This window comes from Terrapene carolina, unplaced genomic scaffold (genome assembly GCF_002925995.2).
Source record: "Terrapene carolina triunguis isolate 2854851 unplaced genomic scaffold, T_m_triunguis-2.0 Scaffold111, whole genome shotgun sequence".
Lineage (NCBI taxonomy): Eukaryota > Metazoa > Chordata > Testudines > Emydidae > Terrapene > Terrapene triunguis.
Window position 1 is genome coordinate 29,418,803 of NW_020664462.1, and position 24,845 is coordinate 29,443,647.

At 40.5% G+C, this 24,845-nt stretch overlaps 1 protein-coding gene across 1 annotated transcript in view; it reads left to right on the forward strand.

Moving 5' to 3' along the window:
* Window positions 1-24,845, forward strand: part of ARMC4 (armadillo repeat containing 4) — a 167,702-nt gene that overhangs the window by 94,357 nt on the left and 48,500 nt on the right. The window contains exons 16-17 of the mRNA XM_026652132.1: window positions 490-732; window positions 17,556-17,670. Of these exons, the coding sequence (XP_026507917.1) occupies window positions 490-732; window positions 17,556-17,670 (358 nt within the window). The remainder of the gene's footprint in view (window positions 1-489; window positions 733-17,555; window positions 17,671-24,845) is intronic.

Here is a 24,845-nt window from a genome sequence, read left to right on the forward strand (position 1 = left end):
TCAAAGCAGGACCAACCCCAACTAAATCATCCCAGCCAGGGCTTTGTCAAGCCAGGCCTTAAAAACCTCTAAGGATGGAGATTCCACCACCTTCCTAGGTAACCCATTCCAGTGCTTCACCACCCTCCTTGTGAAATAGTTTTTCCTAATATCCAACCTAGACCTCCCCCACTGCAACTTGAGACCATTGCTCCTTGTTCTGTCATCTGCCACCACTAGCTCCATCCTCTTTGGAACCCCCCCTTCAGGTAGTTGAAGGCTGCTATCAAATCCCTCCTCAATCTTCTCTTCTGCAGACTAAATAATCCCAGTTCCCTCAGCCTCACTGTACTGTTTCACTGTCCATTACATTTTCATTAACTATTTTTGAATGAATAACACATGCAGTTGTTTGTTTAGCAATGCAATTTGTTTATAAAATGAAAACATTATCTTGTAACCTTAATACAATGGAAATGATGTTTTTGTTTTTTTATTGTTAACATTTAGATTTCGGGAATACAAAGCCATTGAAACTTTGGTAGTACTACTGACTGATCAACCTGAAGAAGTCCTTGTGAATGTGGTTGGAGCATTAGGGGAATGTTGTCAGGAGCCGGCAAATAGAGCTATTATCCGGAAATGTGGTGGCATCCCACCCCTAGTTAATTTACTTACTGGAACCAATAAGGCACTTCTTGTGAATGTCACGAAAGCAGTGGGAGCTTGTGCAACAGAACCTGAAAATATGATGTAAGTTGCTCATCTTCATTCTAAATGGTTCATGTAAATGAAAAATACTGGCAATTGTGTTGGCTAAACATTGGACATTCTAACATGAATATAATTAAGGTTGTTATATGAAATGAAAAAAAGGAGAGATTTATTTGCCATCAGATTCTGCATTTAAGTCACAGAATAGTTAATCTGTATATTGTCCCATTATACCAAATATGTGATGTATTATTTTAATATCAGCCAGCTCAGAATATTATTCATAACACACTAGTATGACCTCCTCTGCATTAAAACTCCAGTTAATTTCTCAGTTGTTTCACAGTGTAAGCACATTTATAGGTTTTGCTTTTGTCAGGTTAGTGTTGGCTTTATTCAGTGACTGTTTTGAACAATACCTGTATTTTTGGCTTTCCACAGAATGTGTATTTTTGTTATGTGTTACTGTAGATAATGCTATATAGAAAGACAAACATTTCAGCAAAAAAATACTTTATTAGAAGAAAAAGCTTTTGTGTTCTTGAAAGATTAGGATAAACCTTTAAAATTATTGATTTTATCCAGATCTGATTTAAACTTTCCGAACTGGTTTATAAATTCCTGTTTTCAAGTGCTCACAGCTGAGGACATACTTTTCCTCAACTTACCCTACATTGAGTAATTATAGAAAAATATAGAAAAGTTATAGTAACAGAAATGTGTTCAGTTAGCACTGTGATAAAGGTTTTTTGAAACTCTTATAATAGGAATATTATTAGTATTTTAACTTGGAAACAAAAAATCCATGTTAATTCTCTTTATAAATTAACACATACCCCCTTTCTCTTTTTAGGCAAGTATATACCCCCCCCCCCCCCCCCCCCCCCCCCCGCACACACACAGAACCAAAGAAAAAAGTTGGTGTTTTATTCAGAACATTACTGCTCTCTGACTTGTTTTCTAATGTCAGATTTGTACAGCTTGCGAAAATCAAACTTTAAATTTTGTGAGAAATGTTCCAATAAAATATCCAGGTCTGCATTTAGTATGTCTGCTGTGTTTAGAACAGGGACATTTTCCCCAAGGTTGCGGGCATAATTCCCTCCTCACACATGAGCATGGTCAGAAAGAGATAGTTGTCTTATTCCTCTGCTGTTCTGATTTGCATAATTCACTTGATATTCATATAGCACTGCAAAGATTCCTTTTGCTGAATAGGGCTTTTGTTTTCATGCTTTGGCTGTCACCCAGTGGCAAAAGCCTAGATAGTGCACAACTGTAAACATGGCATATATGAACAGTGTTAGTCATGTAGTATAAAAGTATGCATAAATGAAATAAACTCTACAGCATATTTCATATGAAGAATTGTAAGCATCAGCCTTATACACTAATATATTAACCCAACAGAATGAACATCATAAATCAACTGAGAAATTCAAACACCAATAAATATAAATTGACACTCGTAAAACCTCAGACATATTCCAGTACTCAGGGCTATCACTTCAAATACCCAGTATGGATAGCTTCATTCTGAAATGTGGTCAATCTAAGCACCAAAAATAACATAAGTTATTGCTAAAATTGTGGTCAAACAAAGTCCATCTTGTGTTTGAGAAGGAGAGAGTACAGGTTGTTTGGGAGGAAATTTTAAAAAGGGTTGCCAGGATTGGGGGAAGGAATTGAATCTCAAATTAGAATCATATGAAAATTTTTCTCCATTGAAATTATTCTCAACACTAGATAACTAAGGAAGCAAATTTGTAGTCCAAGACTAAAATGTATTTTTTATTACTAGAAAAAAGCAGGCACAGCTAACTACTTATTATGAGTTAGACTGTGCGATTCACACGTAACTCTTTGCAGACTGCAGTGCAGATCTGCTCCATCCCTCAGCAGTACTGGGAGAGATTGTGCTACAATCTTTCCTAGGATTCAATCCTGCAAGATGCAGAGTACTCTAGTCCTGATCCAGAAAAGCAATTAAGTACATATTTAAGTCTAAGCATGTGATTTAATTCCATTGACTTCAGTGGAACTAATCACATGCTTAAAATTCAGCATATGCTTAAATGATTTGCTGGATTTAGTGCTCAGCACCTTAAAGGAATGAGACACTAGAGTTCCCCATCATGCACGGAGGGTGCACACTCTGGGTCACCCATCGTTTTTCCTGGTGTACCAGTTCTGCTCCACAAACACGCCAGAGAACTGAAGCCATTGCCCCTCTGCTTCCCCACACTATCCATTTCTAGGCAGTTTGGCTAGCAAGGGAGATGAGGATAAACAGTCACTACCATATCACTCAATGCCAAACACCAAATGTGGGACATAATGTGTGACAAAACCAAAATGTGAGACACAAAAAAAATTATTCATGCAGGAAACTTAAAATGCTGTGGGGTTCATTCCTGTCGTATAAATAATTTTTTCTGTAAGTGTCAACAGAAAAATGAGGGGATACCTAATATGTGTGGAAAGTAGCTAATTTTGGGACTAAAATGAGTGACATTCCTTGCAATGAGAGACAGTTGAGAGGTATGGTCCCTGTTTACAGGGCCTGCTATTGTGATTAGCTCATTGACTTTATTGAGGCCAGGATTTCACCCCATATCTCAAAATGCTTTACAGAGTTAATTAGTAGAATCATAGAAATTTAGGGCTGGAAGAGGCCTCAGGAGGTCGTCTAGTCCAGTGTTTCCCAAACTGTGGGTCACAGAAAATTTCTAGATGGGTTGCAGGCCTGGTGCAGAGAGGAGATTCTGGGGTGGGAGGTGTTGAAGAGCAAGTCCACCCTGCAGTGGCAGCTCCTGTCCTGGCTCCCCACTCCGGACATTGCAACCTGGTGCAGAGGATCACAGCACTTATCAGGTTTGGCCTGGTTGCTCGTCTGTTATGACAGATGAGCAGCTGGACCAAATTTTAGTGAATTGTGTTGTGATCTGGCACACAGAAGGGCACTGAGCCAAATCTGAATGGTGCTGCAACCCTATGCGCCGGGTCATAACACTCAGAGCAGGGAGCCAGGCCCAGCCCTGAGGCACAGGAGCCACCATTGCGGGGCGAGTGTGGGCAAGATCACTCTCCAACCCCTGCCCCCACCCAGACCTCCCCTCCAGGCTGGGATTAGTCTTGTAGTGCTGTGCTGGAGGGCACTGCTGTGGGTGGTCATTGCCCCCTTGGCAGGGCAAGGAGGAGGAGGTGGTAGAGAAAGAGAAGGACACTGGCCTGTGATTTTGGGGGGCCTCCCCAAATTTGGAGCCTTGGTGGGTCACAAAAAAAGACAAAATGCAATTGGTTGGTCATCTTACACAAAACTTTGGGAACCACTGATCTAGTCTATCCCCTCCCACACTGAGGCAGGACTAAATATACTTAGACCATCCATGATAGGTGTTTGTCTAACTTGTTCTTAAAAACCTATAAAGACAGAGTTTCCACTGCCTCCCTTGGTAACCTGTTCTAGTACTTAACTACCCTTATAGTTAGAAAGTTTCCCTAAAATCTCCCTTGCTGCTGATTAAGCCCATTACTTCTTGTCTTGCCTTCAGTGCACATGTAGAACAATGGATCACCATCCTTGCTATAACAGCCCTTAACATATTTGAAGACTATGATCAGGTTCCTCCTCAGTCTACTTTCCTCTAGATTAAACATTCTCAGTTTTATTAACCTTTCCTCATAGGTCAGATTTTCTAAAGCTTTTATCATTTTTGTTGCTCTCCTCTGGAATGTCTCTAATTTGTCCATATATTTCTTAAAGTGTGGCATCCAAAACTGGACATAGTACTCCATCTGAGGCCTCACAAGTGCCAAGTAGAGCAGAACAATTACCTCCCATCTTTCACATACGACACTCCTGTTAATATACCTGGAATGATATTTGTCTTTTTCACAACTGCATAACATTGTAGACTCATATTCAATTTGTGTTCCGCTATACACCCCAGTTCCTTTTCAGCAGTGCTGATGTCTAGCCAGTTATGCCCCATCTTGTGTTTATGTATTTGATTTTTCCTTCCTAATGTAGTAGTTTGCATTTGTCTTTATTGAATTTCATCATGTTGATTTCAGACCTGTTCTCCAATTTGTCAAGGTTGATTTGAATTCTAATCCTGCCTTCCAAAGTGCTTGCAATCTCTCCCAGCTTGGTGTCATCAGCAGATATTATAAGCATACTCTCCACTTCATTATCCAAGTAATAAATTAAAATATTGAATAGTATTGAGACCAGAACAGACCCCTGAAGGACCCCACTAGATATGAACTCCCAGTTTCACAGCAGACCATTGTAACTACTGTTTGAGTATATTTTTCAACCAGTTGTGCACCTACCTTATAGTAATTTCATCTAGACCTCATTTCCCTAGTTTACTTATCAGAGTGTTTTACGGGACTATGTCAAAAGCCTTACTAAAATCAAGCTGACAGTGAACTTCAAGAAAGCAGACTTTAACAAACTCAGAGAATTGGTAAGTAAGGACCCCTGGGAAGAAAATCTGTGGGGAAAAGGAGTTCAGGACAGCTGGCAGTTTTCTCTCAAAGAGACAGTATTAAAGGCCCAACGGTAAACTATGCCAGTGTGGAGGAAAGAAAAATGGAAACATGGATGATTGCTTTTTTATTCCTTAGCAATTTGTCCATGTTTTCACTTTTTCTAGGATTCTTTTTTAATGAACAGGTTCTTAAAGAGCTCCTGATCCAGCCATATTGGCCTCTTACTATTCTTCCTATATTTCCTCCACAGTGGGATAGTTTACCATTGGGCCTTTTCCATATAGATTTTCTTCCCATGGGACCTTACTTACCAGTAATCCGCGTTTGTGAGTCTGAAGGTGGAAGGCAACTTGGGTGAAAGTGATCATAAAATTACAGATTTCATGACTCTAAGGAAAGTAAGGAGGGAGAGCAACACAATGAGGACATGAAGTCTGTAATTTTATGGTCACTTTCACCCAAGTTGCCTTCCACCTTCAGATTCACAACCAATTCCTCCCTGTTAGTCAGAATCAAGTCTAAAAAGTCTAAAATGGCTGCCATCCAAGTTACTTCCTCCAGCTTCTGAAACAAGATGTCCCCAACACATTCCAAGAACCTATTAAAGATTTCCAACAGATGTCTAGGTAGTTGAAGTCCCCCATTACTACTACTTATGTTTTGGATATTTCTGTTGTTTGTTCTAGAAATGCCTTATTCACCTCCTTCTCTTGAGTTGGTGTCTATAGTAGACTCCTACCATGACACTGCTCCCTTTTTTCCCCTTCTATATTCACCCAGACACTTTCAATTGGTCTGCCTCTCACCTTCTTGTGTACCTCAGAACCAGGGCTGGGTTAAATAATTTGTGGCCCTTTGCACTATGGCAATTGGGGCCCTCTACCTTCTGTACCTCCGAGGGAGAGCATCCCTCAGGTGTAGGAGGCCCTGGGGGGGTTGGGTCCTGCCTTCAGGGGGTAGGCGGCCCTGGAGAGGATTCTATTCTGAGGAGTGGGAGGCCCCGAGGGAAGGGTCAGACCTGCCCCCAGTGGAGTGGGAGGCCCAGGTGGGGGTTAGAGAGCAAGCCTGCTCCTCACTCACCCCACAGAGGCTCCTGTCTCATGGGGCTGGGCTGGTTCCCCGCTCTGCCCCATTGGCTCTCACCTCAGCATGCAAGCATCGCCCTGCCCCAGTGACGCCCTGCCCTGCTCTCTTCCTGGCCCTGGGTTGATTTTTGTGTGTGTGTGCAGACTGATTTTCTTTTTCCAGTGGTCCAGAGATGGGGGCCTCATGCAAGTGCACTGAGTGCACAGTGGTTAATCTGAGCCTGCTTAGAACAACTGTATATATTCTTGATGTAAAATGCAGCACCTACTTACTTTTTTTCCTGCCTCTCCTTCTGAACAAACTATTCCCCTCCATGCCAATAGTGATAGGGATAGAGATAGGAAGGGAGAAAAATATGTTTTCAGATGTGGTCTGAAAAGAGATGGCCAATTCATGAGGTGGAGCTGTACAGAAGAGTTTGCACAAATAGTGTCAAGATATTGTGAGAATGGACAGAGAAACCCAGACAGGCAAGCAGAATCAATGAAGAGAGCCATAGTGAGAATCATAATTCCATGTGGTTGCATCATGTTCAGTGTATTCTTTGTTTTATTTATGCAAAATGATTAATGTTTACTAGGGACTAATGGCATGCCTAATGTAAAGTTTCCAGTGAAGTTGTTTATGAATAATATGCAAAACAAACCTTCAATTAAAAAGATTAGCACCTGATATTCCCCCTTTTTTAGGCTTTTCTCACATAAAAGCTGGGAAATTCTTCCCTTGGTGAGGAAGGCGGCAGGTTGGCTTCCTCACTCACATAGAACCCGTCTGGAATTGGACACCAAAACTCTGTGGATCTCCTGTAGGCCATTGAAAGCAAAGAAAATTCTTTGTAAGCTGACTGCTGCTAGTGGAGCTCTGCTGCCACAGAGTCCTATGCCAGTTGTTGCCCCTGAAAATCCTTCCTTTCCAAGGAAGAGGGGTTGTAGGCCAGGTAAATCTGATTCAATCAGCAGAGAGAAGTCTGTTGGCCTCATGACACTGCCCCAGCCTGTCCCAGCAAGATCAGTAGAGTCTGAATCCCACAGAACACCTGCAGGAGACCTTCCCTGGGGACAGGAATGGGGAAAGTATTTTGCAGAACTCTCCTCTGCCTCGCACAGCTCTCTAGCTTGGATTTGCAAAATTGGAGCATATTTTTTTAATGTTCTGATACCTCACAATTGTCTACAACAGTTTTGTGAAACTTGTCAAAAATCATCTTTCTCTGACTAACAGCAAGCTTGGAAACAAGCATGGAAAGTCTTAGCTTCAAAGGAATATATTAACTAAAGTTATGGCTAGTTCAAAGTAAAGGCTTTATTGTTCACTCTGTCACTTCTGTAGTTTGGTGCTGCTATAATAATCAAGGAAGGATAATCAACTATCAACTTAATGATACTGAAATACTGAAAATAGAGTTTGGCAGTATTATGTTGAAACCCATCGCAAGGTTTATGGGGAATAGTAATAGCGTTGAATTTGCCAAAACTGATGAGCAATTTCCCTCAAGCTATTAATCACTGACACTACCGCTAGAACTGAAATTTCTGACATTAATACAAATAGCAAGAGACCACATATGGGAATATTGTATTCAGATCTGGACACCTCTGAATCAGAATGAGATTCACTGGAGAGATTTGAGAGAAGAATACGAAAAATAGGGCTGAAGGGATTAATTTGAGTGGAAAGATTATAAGAACTAAATATAAGAACCTTGGCCAATCAAAAACTCTGTCTAATATATATGTTTTTCTAAATTTATATAGAATTTATCATCACAAGGTGGCATCCAGCAGGAGCCAGGATTTCACCCTGGGTATTTTAAGTGCTGTACAGAGATTAAAGGCAGTCAGTTCTCTGTCCTGGTCTAGGTGTAATCATAGTCAGCTCTCCATTCTGCTCTACATGTACTCTCTGGATGCTATTTTTTAAGCATATCATTGAGTTTTTATAGTTTTTTTAATAAGGTGAGGAACATTGGACCACCCACTGTACAGTTTTTTAATGTAGAGATGTGACAGTTCCATGGTTTGGAATCTATTAGTACACTCAACTGCTCAAGTACTAAGTATTTAGATTTGTTGATTTTAGCCCTCCTCATCCCAGAATATAAATACAGGATAGTATATTATCCTGTTATAATAAATCAGATTTAGAAACATATACAAGTATGTACCTAAAAATAAATTGATATTGCAATTATATAAAATAGATCAGAAAAATAACACAGAGAGCCCTTCCCCAAATCCTGCCCCACCATATCTTCTCATTTTTTTAAAAAAGGCAGCTAAATGTAAATCTTTTGGTAAGATACTCTCATTGTGAATTTCCCCCAGCCACAAGACTTTGAAACAGTAGGCTTTGTCTACACTATGGACCACAGCTCTCCTGCCGGCATAATTAAATCACCCCCCAATGAGCAGCAGTAGCTATGTTGGTGGGAAACGCTGTCCTGCTGACATAGCACTGTCCACAGTGGTGCTTTTGTTGGTGAAACTTATGTCGGTCAGGGGTGTGTTTTTTTCACACCCTGACTGACAAAAGTTTTGCTGACAAAAGTGCTAGCATAGACAAAGTCTAAGTGTTCATCATATCAGCAGAAAGGGCTACAGTGCCCCTATTTACTCCATCTCCATTAATCTTTTCAGAGTGCTAATGGGACTGCAAATTACCCTGATGAAAGATGGTTGCCTGGAATCCTTTGTCATCTCATTTTGTTAATGGCTTTTAATTTGATAGGAGTGCTGTGTAGGGAGGCTTGCCACCTCATTCCCTACTACACCTTTATATAGGAATGATATCAGCAAGTAACTTCTTTTTGAGGGATCTGCTCAATTATGCCCAGAATAACTATCTGTACCTGGCAGATGAAATGCTCCTTTTTTGGTCTCTTGGCAACCTCTTCATACATCCATCTTTCATTTTCAGTCTTTTCAAGGTGATGGGGATCCACCAATGTCTTCCTCTAGAAAAAAAAACAAAGCAAGCTCCCTTGGATACTGTGTGTCTTTCAGGCGACCGGAGCTTCTGGCTACAGTTTTTGTGCCCTCTCTGGTTCAGCTGACTGATCCCCTCTTATCTCTCACAATCCCTATTTGTTTTTTCCAGTGAGTGGCTTCAGATGTGTCCTAGTAGATCACCTGTTTGTACTGTTAGTTCTTGCCTTGGAAAATCTGACTTGTAGGTCTTATACCCTCCCTTCCCCCTATACCTGGCAGGAAGGCAGAGGTAAGGGGGTTAGCAACTGCAACTCCAGCTCTGCACCATGGGCGGATTCCCTTGCACTGAGGTGATCCTCCCATGTCCAGCTGTTCTTGACCTAATATTCACCAGCAGTGTAGCGCAAAGTAGCCACATCACAGGGGAGAATCTGGATCTTAGTGTAGATTGAACATTTTCAAATGGAAACTAGCATTATGTTGTTTCCCTAGCTGCATTTGTTCAGCAAGCTATGGTTGAGCAATCTCGTATTGTGTGGCATCTCTGTTTTTCCTGGAACCAGATCTCATGCATTACTAAAATCATCATGTTAGCATAAGCAATTACTACCAGCTATCTGAATCTATACACACTGTTTGACAGGGGAACTTGCCTAGTACTTTGTGTAATTAATTAAACAAATAAATAAATACTCAAGTTTCTAAATTGAATATTGCAAATAATGAGGATGGAGAGGAATCATTTAGAATTGTTCAAGAGGGTATAATTAGGAGGATGGGATTAAGAAAGTGAAAATTTAGGTTGAATATCAGGGAAAGTTTCAATAGTGAAGTCTATTAGATTGTGGAATAATTTCCTAAGGGAAATGCTGGAATCCCCGTAACATGGAATGATTACGTGCTAGACTGCCCAAAGCACTAGAAAATATACTGCAGAGAGCAAACCTGCATCAACAAGGGGGTTGGATTAGATGATTTTACATTAATCCAGTTCCCTCTCTTATGAAGATAGGTCTTCTGTAGATCTTTTCTGTTTGGTTTCTCTGTGGTTCTTTTAGCGTGACACCTTAAATTTCTCTGCATATGGAGGGTCTGAGTAGGCACTTTTTGCTATGCTGCACCTAACCTTGGTGATATTCTAAGGCAACTCATGGAATTTAAATTGTTCTAAGTGTAGATATGGGCATGGGGAGGGAAGAGATGGATCGTGAAATGTAGCTCTGATCTACCTCTTCATTCTGAAATTACATTTTTCTTCAAATTAGTCCATTCCCTCATCCTCATATTAATGCAACTTTAACACAGGATGAAGCCCTTGGAGGCTGGGTGAGCATGCAGGCTTCTTCCTGGTGGTATGGTAGGCACTTGTATAGCAACAGATAATTTATCTTTCCCCAAAGCATAGCTATGTGAATGGGCTTCACCAATCCAGGGTACAAAATGCGTTGTTATTCTCCATATCTGTTCTCCTGCACAACCTTATGTAGTGATGTGTCCCCACCAACTGCAATGTTCTTATTTTTTATTTTGAGGAAGTTCTTTTCCAGTCATTCTTTTTCTATTAATGATTCTACATGCGTTTATTTCTTATTCCATTTTTTAAATTTTACTACATTTTCATGAGTCCTTTTGTTTAGAAAATCTATAGATTTTAAATCTAGTTTTCAATGCTGAGGCATTAGAGTCTTATGGACTAAAATATAAGATTATTTTAGCCAGATGGATTTAGAGTCACTGATATACAATTTATCAAAGCAGTTTGCAAAAAATATTGTGAAAGTTTTAAAAAACATATTAAATTGTGGTGTCAGAAAAGATGAGATTACACTCTACCAGAAGTAAACCCTGTAATTTTACCAGTGAGCACAAAATAGACTCAGTATAACATTGTTTGTTTATGTTTGTACATGTGGTCTGAGTTGGCAGGAGATACGCCCAGACTTCTCAAAAGTGCTGGCAAATAGTATTGTTTCAAAGAAGATGATAGATATAACAAACAGATGTCTAGAGGGCATGCATGTTTGTTTGAGCGATCCATGTTAAAGTTTACGCTGGAAATATTCAATATCAAATGATTTGAACGCAAAATCAGTTTGTATAGATTACATTTTTATTAAAATGTAGGAATATAAAATTGATATGTATTCCTAGAACTGTTATCCTGGCCAGCAAACAAATTTAGCCATGATGGCCTTGTAGGTCTTTAAAATAAATACAGTGAAACTTGTGTGAAAGACAATCTTTATTAAGTAACTAGTGATCCTAAGCAACAACCCCAAGGTCTTCCCAAGCATTTTATGATATTAAATTATCTGTACTAAGTAACCACCTCTCCAGTATGACCAAAGACTGCCTAGAATTGGTCATAGAAACAGCAGGAACATCTCATCCTAGGAAACTTACTGAACTGCTTTGAAATTCAATGCCCATAAGGCATGCATTCTATATGCATACAGTTGGCCAGCTGTTTTGAGTGCACCTGGAAATTAGTTTTGTAAGGGGAATCCTCAAATAGTGCAGAGCTGACAGCAGCTCTATGCCACCCTCACTCTTGGTTCCTGGTATAGAAGTTGTGGCCAGTGGAAAAGGGCACCGATGGAATACACTCTGGTTATTCCCAGTTGCCAGAACAGCTGCTTGAGGCCATGGAAAACCTACAGACTGCTCTAAATTGTGCCACTGAACAAGCCAGACCAGTCTCCAGCCAGCCCCAGAACGCTGGGCCTGACAAGGGAGCATACAGCGACCTTTCCCCCACTTCCGTGTTTCAGCTGCATTGCGTGCAGCTCAGTCGCAGCTAAGCCATGGTCTACACCACAGACCTATGTCAGTATAATTACGTTGCTCAGGAGTGTGGAAAATCCACACCCCTGAGCGACACAGTTATCCCGACCCAACGTCTGGTGTAGACAGCACTATATCAATGGGAGGGTTTCACCCGTCGACATAGCAGCTATGTCCATTCTTTCTTATTGTGCATTTTAAGTCTGCTTTGGGCCCAGTACTGTTCCATTGTTGAAGAGAATGGCAGAACTCCCTTTAACAGGAGCAGGATCGGGTCCATTGACTCCAATGCAAATTGCAAATGCTCAGCACTTCACAGGTTTTGACCACCAGTGTTTCTTGTTCTGGTTATTCCATCTTGAATGGACTTTGTGAGCCAGAATCTGAGTGTAGCTATACACTTGTAACATTGACTTCACTGGGAATTTTGTGTGAAGGCCAGTAAGTCATTTTCATATGAATCTGCATACTTCAGCTAAATTAGTCAATATATAAATGATGAGGAAATATAATAAATTTAATATTTGCCTCCATTTTTCATTAGACATTTTTGAATGTATTATTCGGAAATGGTACATAGCTTACCAATACTTGACTTAGACTTTGCAGTTATGAATGCAGCTATTTATGTGGCAAGAAGAAAATCGTGGCTAAAGGAAATAAGCAATGGGGAATATGTGAGAGAGCAGGAGAAGAGAAAAGAAAATCAGGAAAGACTAAGAAGAGGTAGAGACAAAAAAAAACCAGATGAAGAACAAGCCATCTCACCAGAAAAAGAGCTTTGTTAACCAATACGTATGTGTTAGATGTAGTAAACACCACATTAATGGTATTATGTGCATGGTATTAATATAATATACATTATATATATGGATGTTGGGAAGGTATGTTAACTGAATGTATTATGCTCCTCCCACAATTCTGTTCCCCCATGTCAGGTATCCCACAATGCTTTGCAAAGCTAAAGTCAGCTTTGGCATTAGAAAATAGGAAACTTGTCAAAGCAATAATACATGAATACTCTATACCAAGTACTGTTAGGGAGTACTATCATTGCTCATCATCACCTGGAATGTAGTATTCAAAACGAGATATGGGATAGTACAGGGATGTACCCACGGACAAAGCTGGAACACTTGGTTGAAAAAGGACCCTGGCGGCTCTGGTCAGCACTGCTGACCGGGCCATTAAAAGTCCGGTTGGTGGTGCAGTGGGGCTGCCAGGCTCCCTGCCTGGCTCCACAAGGCTCCCGGGAAGCAGCCAGCATTACCCTCTGGCTCCTAGACAGAGAGGCAGCCACAGGGGCACTGCACACAGCCCCAGCCCCTGCCCCAAGGGCCGGCTCCGCAGGTTTCCATTGGCCAGGAACCACGGCCAATGGGAGCTGTGGGGATGGTGCCTGCGGGCGGGGTCATCACGCAAAGCCCCCTGGCCACCCCTTCATCTAGGAGCCAAAGGGACATGTTGCCAATACTCGTGAGCTGCCTGAGGTCAGCACCGCCCAGAATTCACATCCCGAACCCCCTCCTATACCCCAACTCCCTTCCCCATCTCGGAACTCCCTCCCACATCCAAACTCCCTTCCAGAGCCCACACCCTGCACCCCAATCACCTTTCCCAGCCCAGAGCCCCCTCCCGCACCCTGAATCCCTCATTTCTGGCCCCACCCTAGAGCCCGCATCCCCAGACTACAGCCCCCCCCCCCCCCCCTCCCCCCCCCCCCCTCTGAACCCCTCAGCCCCACCCCCCAGCCCAGAGCCCCTCCTGCACCCCAAGCCCCTCATCCCTGGCTCCACCCCAGAGCCCACACCCCTAGCCGGAGCCCTCACCCTCTCCCACACCCTAACCTCTTGGAACAGCCTGATGAAAATAAGTGAGTGAGCAAGGGTGGGGGGAGCGAGCAATGGAGGGAGGAGGGATGGAGTGAGCAGGGGCGGGGCCTGGAGGAAGGGGTGGGGGCATGGGCGGGACCATGGGGAAGTGGGCGGGGCAAGGGTGTTTGGTTTTCTGCTATTAGAATTTGGGAACCCCAGACAAAGCTGGCACAAACTAGTGGGTTAAACTTAAACTTCAAGTGACATATAGGGGGCTTTTAGCTTGTAAACAACCACAATATAAATAGAAGTACGTTTAGGTACGTATCTTTAAAGCACACCTGCTGTGTAAGGTGAATATGCTGCAAGATAAGAATTGCTTCCTTGAAGGAGGGTATGTATGTCTTCTTTTCTTACTGTGTTGCTTTATCTTTAGACAATAAATTTGGCTAAATTTGGTTTATTGGTCTCTTGAACATTTTTAAGAAGAAACCCCACGAGTGAAGTCAGTCAGTTGGTTATACTGTTAATCAATAGCCTCAACTTTAGTTACACACAAGAAATGTTGCTTCCAGAAAAGCCAGGTCAGGCACTGGGAAGTGGTAGATGCTTCAAGGAGGAAGGATAGTTTTTTGATAGTTTCAGTTCCACTGAATTGACTCAGAAAGCCTGGTCACATAGGGACTGCCACACAGTCCCTGTGTGACCCTGGGAAAATTACATAATCTCTGTGGCTCAGTAATGTCTGTAAAAGGGGGATAATAATTTATTTCTTCTGCCTTTTGTCTGACTCTTCTGTTTTGTTTGCAAACTGTATGGGACAGGAACAATCTCTTATTAAGTGTTTGTGCAGTACCTAGCACAATGGTGTCCCAATCTCAGTAGTGGCAACAGGTGCTACTGTCATACAAATAAATAATAATAATATGGGAGACAACCTAATTTGAGCCAAGACGCACTGTGCTGATGAGTGCAGTATGAGAAATTATAGACTAGAATAGCAGATAGGAAAACTGAAAACATAATGACAGTCAATTTGAAAGGGAAAGGAGGATTAAAAGAAAATACAAGAGAAAACTGAACCAGCCTAGAAGTTGTGGTCTGTAGTGCAGTGCAGGAAACCTGAGCTCAATGCATAACCTCTGTCCCTTGATTCTAGGGCTGGTAGCAGTGATGGGCTACCATATTTGCTTAGGCAATATATTTAGTCACTCAGGAGAGGAAGTACCTCCCATTGCTCAATGGTAACTTCTCTGATTGACTAAGGATGGAGATACTAATAGACTTCAAAAGCAGTGCTGTTTGTTGCTGGTAGAAATGTGGCTATTACTGGAGTCTATGTGAAACTATGTAAAACAGGGCAAAATGAGGGGAATCTTTGGGGCTCCAGCAGAGAGGCAGAGGAACCTCAAGAGATGAGGGAGAGAAAAGAAAGATTACAGTAACAAGATGTTCTTCTGAGTAGAAGACACCATATCTTCTAGAGTTTACCAAGTTACTGTCATAATACTAGGGGAGAAAACAAACTAGAGCTACTTTTTGGGTTAGGTGATTTCTTGGGTAATCGCTGGCTGCCATGTCTACCAAGCCAAGCTGCTAGTCGCGATCGCATGCTTGTCTGCTTCTCCCACAAGCACTCTCCTGTTAGGGTCTTGTGTGCTTTTGAAAATCCCACTAGGCACCTATCTTCATCTTTAAGTGTCTAAATACCTTTAAATATCTGTCCCTTTGTACTTTCGCCCATGCTGCCCCTTACATGCAAGGGGAAAGTCGTAATCTGTAAAGCCACCACCTTATCCTCCTCCTTAAAAATTCACCTCTTCCATTATGCTTATAGGAAATGCCGTCAACCCTCCCCCAAAAAAGCCCTTACCATAAGATAATAGCAAGACCATTAGCACATTGTGATTACTGCTACTAATTGTCTACAGATTGTGCACACATTTTAATTTTTCTCAGGAAAATTAACTATTATTAAGGTGAGGGGTTTTTTTTATTATTCTCATTATGGTTATGGTAAAAGATCAGAATTAGTGCCTGGGCTGGTATATTTTCATTACTGTTTTGGAAGACTACTGTACCTCTTCAATCATTTTGGGCTTTCTTGTGCTCTCACACCAGTTGTGTTAACTACATTGGCTTCACTGAAGTAAACACCAGCTATACACTGGGCCCTTTATCAATTAAGTCCAACAGCAAAAAGTTTCCTGTTTGTGTTTTCACAGGAAAGCATTGCTGAAGTTATTGAAAGGAGAACTATATGAGATTTTGAAAGTTGTCCTTCAGTCTTTGTTACTATGTGGACCAATGGTTTACATATTTATACATAGTTGTGTGCTGGCTCATTATGCTGTTATGGTTTGTCCTGCTACTGCCAATGCGAACTCTGATTTCTTACTTTCTCAGTTGACTTTTCTTCTGGCAGTTGGTATATTTGGCACTGAGTATATAAATGAGACTGACTTCAATTTAGCAGGTCTTGCATTAAAAAGGGCTTTTAAAATCAGGTTCTCTTTAGTTCTGGGGAAAAAATCTAGATTTTGAGGGCAAAATTACATAACCAGGTTGCATCAATTTGTTGTAAGTAATGCCCCATGTTACTTTAAACAGAGTTCATGTCATAAGTAATTTTTTCTGCATCATATAATTGTATGATTACGTACAGAACTGATTTTATACTTAGTTTAAAAAAAATCCTGACAAACTTTTACATAGTGAACACAATTATATGTTTTTGCGTGATATTTTATAAGATTCACAATATAAGATGTGCACTATCAGTGTACAATTAAACTTTTACTTTTGAGGTTAGAAATCAAAGTATGCCTGATTTTCTTTATCTTCATCTCATCTGCTTTGAGTTTAACATATCTTTCTGAACAAAGACATGTTTGTAAAGGATATTAAGTTTTGTTTGGACTTCCTCTCCATTTAAAGTACTCAGTGGACCCTAATGTGAAGTTATGATCCCCTAGACTGATTGATATATAAACATAAGACAGATGGTGTAGAGATGACTCTGATGATAATTCATTTTTCAGCTAGTCATGAAGATACTTTGATTACTGTGTGTTTAAGTAATTATAACACAGTGTTCAATGTTAGTCTTGTTAGTAGGGAACACATGGGAAACAAGTTACACGTTATTCATGCCCAACAAAGGATGCACTGTGGTGTGACCATTTTAATTCCTAATGCTAGATTAGAAACATAGGACTTTAAGATATGTCACACTGTGAAGTAAATAAATTAAACATAAACTGAATAAAAAGTTAAGTGCATAGTTTTTTGGCATAAATATTTGTTTTGGAAAATATTTGTTACTATATGAAAGAAACTAGTATGTTTGAATTAAGGTTTCACCTTGCATGTAGCTCATTAAAATCGCACATAGCTTGTTTCTAGGTTTACATGAGTCTTAGATATAATGCAGTTTGCCTGGTTCCTTGAATAAAGCATTTTAAGTGTAAATACTGAGAAAAAGATAAACACCCATAAGTTTTAGTTAGAAAACACATTTTTGCCTAAAATATTTGTGCACAACCATCTAGTGACAGTAACATTTATAGAAAATCTTGATAATATTTAGTTGCCAATAAACCACTAGCACTTAAATAACACAAGACTGTTTATTAAAAAAATCACACCACTATTCCTTAACATGACTTTTGAAACAAAATTACATAATTTCAATTTTACATTGTTTACTCCATAATGAATTATGATTTTATAATGTCTGTTTCTATAATAGGATAATTGACCGCTTAGATGGAGTTCGCTTGTTGTGGTCCTTGTTGAAAAATCCTCATCCAGATGTTCAAGCAAGTGCAGCGTGGGCTATCTGTCCCTGCATTGAAAATGCTAAGGTGAGAATATATTTACTAAAATGTAATTGTTTATAGATAAGGCTAACATTTAGTGACTGCCCCCAGCTAATTAGTCGCCTTTTACTTGTATTCTTTTAACTGCTTTAAATAATTTAATTTATTTATTTGAATATTTAAAACACAACTACACAACTACAGAAACCCATCTACTGCTCATAGCAATCTGGTTGTCCTTAATTGTACTTTCTCTGTTTGTAAAATGTCATCTTTATAATAATGTAACCAGAACTCTGCATACTGTTCCCAGTAAAGCATCCTGAAAGGTGCTAGTCGAACAATAATGGAAATAAAAGTGTTCTATTAACAGACTGTGAACAGCACAGCTAGTGGCTCTCCTCTACCCTACATACCTCAACCATGTTCTCAAGGGAGCACCTTTTGGCTTGAGAGCATATTTCAGTCTCCATGCCAATGAAATCCTTAGATTCTCTGCTCAGACTGCCAACGAAAAGTGCCAGTTGTGAATGGTAGTTCTTGTGCAGTAGTCAGCTGTGCACAAAGAACTGGACTATTAATTTATTTCATATAGACTGCCAAACAGAGATAAAAAGGTGACTATTTTCCTTTACTGGTCTAGAATGGATTAGACTCAATGATCCATGGTACAGAAAATATGAAAGGTTTTGTTTCTCTTAAGCATATCCCTAAAATATCTCGGAGTCTTGCATCACTAACTCTTGTACAAGGCTGGAATGATTTCTTCCAATTTCTAATGAATGCCCCCATTAACACAAGTTTTGATTTTCCTTTGTACTCTGTCACTAATATAAATCATTCTGCACAACGTTTAAAGACCTGATCCTGTGAGGTGCTGGAGCCCCCTTGGAAGTACTACATCAGTGATACTCAGAACTAAGGCTCACAAGCTGCAAGTGGCTCTTTACTGTGTCTCCTGCAGCTCTTTGTAGCACATGGTATTAAAACACTGTGTGATTTAATTATTAACCAGTCTAAGTTATTAACCAATCTGGATGCTTTTACTAAGTTATTAACCAACTGTAGTTGATAAAATAATAATACCTGGTCAGTCATTATGTTATGTATATATATATAGTAAATGAAACAATGAATTCACACTACTATGGCTCTTTTGGGTAATGATGATCACTAATTTGGCTCCTGAACTACTGATGTCTGAGAATCACTGTACCAAATGCTCTCAACTCCCACTGAAGTCAACATTTCCTGTGAAGAACTAAGCAACTTAGAGGATCAACAATTTCTGTGTATCTACCTTTCTTTTTAATGCTTTATAAACTTCATGAAATAGTTGAAGGGACATTTCCTCCTGATTTTGATTCATAGATTCAGCATCTTACAGTTTTCCACACTGATTTCTATAGACCACTTACCTGCCCCTTTTCCAAACTAACCAAGTCATTCTGAATTGTATTTCCCTTTCTTTTTTATTGACACACTCTCCTCTAAGATTTTATATTAACGAGTGATGTGTTACATGTATTTCCCTTCTTTCAAGAAAGGGATGCACCTGCCTGTATCTTGGACTGTTATTACCAATATATGTTGCCTGTATTTGATAGCTAAGACTTTTCATTATACAACTGAGTAGGTCCCCCATCACCTGTGCTTAGGAACTATACTGGATACTTAGCTCACCTGGGTCTGAGAGTTGTATTGCCAGAAACCCACACCCCACCCTTGAAATTCCTTTCAAAAGTGTTTTTCCTGGGCTATAGAGGGCAATGGAACAGATGTTGTAGACTTAGGCTGCATTAAGGGTCACTATGCTGCCCGATTTGGGTCACTATGCTGTAGAAAAGATATTGAATTAAAGTTAAAACTGCTGTTTATTAATACAAATACAATGATTTGGTTAATGTTATTTTGTGTGTGATAGATTTAAGACATTTTTTAAATGTAGAGGTAGGTTGTACTGGCCAATGCATAAACCATTCCACCTCTGGAAGCTACAAATGATAGTTTGCTGGTCTGAAGTTAGTCACTGTTTTTATACATCACTAAACCACTACACATGGTGGATTCCAGAGTGGCCTAAGAATGACTTGTGAACAAGCAGTTGCGAGTTGGCATCAATGTGATTGAGGTATTGGAGCTCTGTGGGAAAATTTGCACAACAACTGCCAGTGCTACTAGTCACCCACTTTCATGAGCATTACATTAATTTTCAAAGTTTATATATAACCTATAAATATATTAATACATAACTCTTTTACAAAGCAAGAACAAAGGAGCTGTGTGGGTCATTAATTCAAAAGAATGATCTTAATGGAAACAGATTTAGATTAATTAGTTTCTTAATTCAAAACGTAAAAACCACTACTATAGTAATGTTGGTAATGACAGAATATCAGTGTACTGTCCAAGAGATGCAAATAATTATGAAAAAGTGCAAAGAAAAGTATACTCAACTCTGTTGATATTGGAATGTTAAATTATGTGTTATGAATCATGCTACCTCAAAAAACATTATTTATACTTTGTTCCAAAGCACAGCAATCCAAACAGAAAAATGTAGCAAAACTCTACAAAGGCTTTATTAATGCTATCGTGAAATTCACCTGTGGGGTAGCAGACAAAGGCTCTTCACACCACTGAAGGTGACACTGTCAATATGATTTTTTTAACTGATGCATTAAAAACAAAATCAGTTTCCTGGTAGAGCAACCTTTAAATAGTAAATCCTGACATTTAAAAAATTGTTATAAGGGTTTTCTGCTCCTCTCTTTATGTTTAGAGAAATCTTTTGGGTAGTCCTGAGAGCAGAACACTAAACATGCTCAGGCTCACCCATCCTCTCCCCTAACTATTCTCTCTGGGCACACATCTGCTTGCTGTCTGTTCATAATTATTTTCAATTTCAGCTCTGCTGCTGATGTTACTGGTACACATCCCGTTAAAGGGATTGGGGAAGGATGAGCACCATGAACAATACACTGAAACTGACTATACCTTGAAGTGCTGTCAAGCTAGTAAAGCAATAAAACTGCAAAAAAAGGGAAAGATTTCCCTCACCCCCGCCTCCAATCTCTTAGGGGTTACTTGTAACAACGTAGTTCAACATTTTCAGATGGAAGTGTGATTTTCAAGTTGATGGCTCCCCTTGAAGCCCTATATTAAAGCTTCATGGGGAAGCTGCAGGCTGAGCAGCCATGCAGACTGTGTATCCCCTGCCTGCCATGAAAGAGGATCTCTATATTGGCTCCACATAGGTCAGCACAGAAGGCTAGGGTGGAATGGATGGGTGGGGCCATGAAATTGGCTTTTATGCAGATCCAGTGGCCTCCACACTCGCAGCCCATATCTAGAGTAGGGCCACTGGTGGAGCATGTGCTACTTTCTTCTTCATGCCCCATGATTACTCAGGCTTTATGCAGGAGAGGTGCATTTCACCTGTTACAGAATCATTTAACATTACCATATGCGTAAACCTACAGTGAACCTTTGTAACAAAGAAAGTTTGTTGAGTTTGTAAAACTTTCTGATGTTTATAAAATAAAAATATTGCCAGTTACTGTTTTAAATTAGTGATGATAGTTGGTTTCCACATTTCAGTAATAAAAAATGTTAGAATATCAATTTCAGTAGTTCCCAAGCTTTTCTGAATACTGTACATAAAGTTACGCTTTTTGTTCTATATGACTTTTTTGAAAAAATATATAATGTCACTTCATAAATATTTGTGTCTGCACCATGTTTTGGTTAAACCCATGATGTCAAAATTCCCTATATGAGCACATACAATACTTTCCAATTTTCTTGTTTTCTTTGATATGCTTCTTATATTTGCATACAGAAACCTTGGCAGTTTGAAGTTGATGATCTTATTACTCCCCTTCCATTTTCCTATTTTTTTCCTGTAAACATTATACTTTTTTACACATCAATTGGGACCCTACTTTTTTATACTCTGCTAATTGTAAGGAATTTGATCTTAATTTGTGTAACTTTAAAGCCATGCAACGGAGAGCTAGAATTTCCTAATACTAAATGCTTATATAAAATGTATTCCTGTTCACTGAAGGAAGAGCTGGGCCTATGTTATCAAGAAGACATTAATTATTAATTATCAATAAGAATTATTAATTCATTTTCTTGGTAGGTTCCACAATGTGATAGGTTCCAAAACAACATAAAAGAAGACATGGTACCTACCCTAACATGGCTTTCACTTGATAGTAAAATGGTTTAAAGTTGTCTGATGTAGAAGTGATACTTTTCTGCAGCCCAGCATCTCCCACAATTCTGCACATCTGGGCTGCTCTCCTGTCTCTGCAGCTTAGGGAAGTGGATCAGCATTTTGGCACCAAATGGTCTGGCCATGCCCCTCTGTTTGAGTGCCACATTCTTTGCCTCTGCAGTAGAAAACAGTGATAGTTTCTTTTGCTCCCACCCTTGCTCTTTCTATTTTAAAATTTCTGCCCATTTTTTTGGGCAGTGGGCAGCAATGCTTCTTTGGCAGTCATCCTCTTTCCTGGATCAGTTAACCCCTTTAGGGGTTTAATCACCACTGAACCTCCGGAGCAACGTCTCCCTGCCGGCTCCTCTGACCCTTACAGGCATGATAGAACAGGCAAAAAAGTATCTGGTTAAATCCAAGCAGTGCTGTATATGTGAGGCAGCCTTCCCAGGTTCAGCAGACTCAGGTTGCGGGCAACTCAACTGTATCCCTTCCTGGGCAACATCCTGATCAGAGCTCCATTGCAGTCAGCAGCGCACAGGGCCACGTCTTGGACGTTGAATCTCCTCTAGGCACACATCTTCATCACCAGTGCCTAGAAAAGTTCTCTGGCTCCATCCACCAGAATAACCCATCTGGGGGTATAAATAGACACTTTGGTAGTGAAGATCTACCCATTATTAAAAAGGTTTCAGAAAATCTGGAAATTTATTTTCTTGCTCCAGAGCCGCAGGAGGCCTGCCGAAGCACTGTGCCTCCAACTGCTAGGATTCCTGGTGTTGTGCATAGAGATCACTCCATGGGCACAATCATGCATCAGAAGTCTTCAAGCCTTCATATTAAAGGTGTGAGGCCAGGCCCTGGAACACATAAACAATCATGTACAGGTTCTGACACAGGTATTCAACTCCTTATAATGGTAATCAGCCCACAGCAATGTCTGCAAAGGCATGTCCACTTGCCTTCCAGGCAATGGAAGTAATGAGGTGAGCTGAACAGTTCCTCCTTTTCCCCAGAGTAATCCACATCAAAAGGGACCTGAACCAAAAGGCAGATTGGCTCAGCAAGCACCAAGTCAACAACTCTGAGTGCTGCCTAAATCAGCAGATTTTCAACTTAATTGTTCAGATGTTCAGCATCCCTTCAGCCTACCTGTTTGTGAATCATATGAATGCAAAGAAGCCAAAATACTTCACAAGGCAGATCCCACGTCTGTGGGGACAGATGCCTTATTGCATAGTTGATACGTTACACATATCCACCCTTTCCACTACTGGGGAAGGTGGTCCAGAAAATAAAATGAGAACAGGCAGCAGTAATACTGATAACTCCTCATTGGCCAAGGAGATGTTGGTTCTCAGACCTGGCAAAGCTGAAACTGGAACCCCCCCCACTCCAGCTTCCATGGAGACCAGACATCCTTTTGCAAGATCCTCTTCTTCCTCCACACCTGAAACAGATTCAACTAACATCCTGGCTATTGAGATGGAAGCACTAGAAGGTCTCAGTCTGTCCTCCAGAGTCATGAAGACATTGCTTTCATCTAGGAGAGTATTGACACTAAAAGTGTACACCTCTATCTGGTCCAGATTCAACAACTGGTGCCAAAAGCACAAGGCAAATGCCAGAAATTCAGGAATTCCAACCATTCTGGACTTTTTCCATAGAGGCATAGACAGAGGCCTTTAGCCCAGTACCATTGCATGTCAGTTGTCAGCTCTCAGTAGCATGCTCTTCAAAGGATCCTCAGGCTTCTTGGCAGACAGTCCACAGGTAGCCAGATTCTTTTGAGCAGTCCGATTAGCCACACCAATGGTCAGGCCAGTCTTCCCAAAATGGGAGCTTCCACTAGTTTTGAAGGCCCTGACAACCCGTCCCTTCAAGTTTCAAACTTCAGTGTCAGCCTTTTATTTATCCATTAAGGCTTGTTTCTTAGTAGCTGTCATGTCTGCCAGGCAAGTGTCAGAGATGGCAGCCTTATCTATACAGGAACCTTACTGGGTGTTCCACGAGGACAAGGTGGTGCTCAGAGCACCAGAATCCTTTCTTTCTAAGGTAAATTCCTCCTTCCACACTTCCCAAAAGGTTGTGCTTCCTTTGTTCTGTCCAAAACCACAGCATGAAACTGAAAAAGATGTGGCACAGCTTAGATGTCAGAAGAGCATTGAAAATCTATCTCAAGTGTACAGAATCCACAAGAAGAATAGGCTGTGTGTCCTGCCAGCCAAAATGCCAGGGACTCAGTGCTTCCAACTCCTCCATTGCTACATGGTTTAGACTTTGTATTATGAAAGCCTGTGAATTATCAGAGGTTGCTGTCACAGAAGAGATCAAGGTGCAATCCATGAGATCCTTAGTGACCTCACAAGTAAGTGTGTCCTCTTCAGCAATTTGCAAAGTGGACATTTGATCTACAGCTAACATCTTCATTAAGCCCTACAAGGTGGATATTCTGTCTTCTGCAGAGACCTCCTTTGCTGGGAGGATGCTTCAGGCAGAAATAATACAGACTTTTGAGTGAGCTCACAAAAAGGGAGGGTACTTCTTTCCCACATAATTTTTATTTTATAACCCTCCCTACATAACAACTCACAGCTCGCTTCTTCCCAGAAGTCCAGAATTGTGGGAGACTCTGGGCTGCAGAACAGAAAATTTCTTACTAATAATTTACTGTCTGCTAGCAGGGTCTTCTACAATTCCACCCACCCTGGATCATAAGCCAAGTGTCAGATATTAAGTGGAATCTTTTAAATCAAGATTGGATGTTTTTCTAAAAGATATACTCTAGGAATTATTTTGGGGAAGTTCTATGGCCTGTGTTATACAGAAGATCAGGCACATGTTATACAGATCAGGTGATCACAATGGTTCCTCTGACCTTGGAATCTATGAATTTATTAATCTCCATTGTACTAATGTATATAGCTATTTCATTATCGCTGAAATAGTAAGTTTATAGTTTGGGAATAACTCATCTGGCTACAAGTGGGAGCAG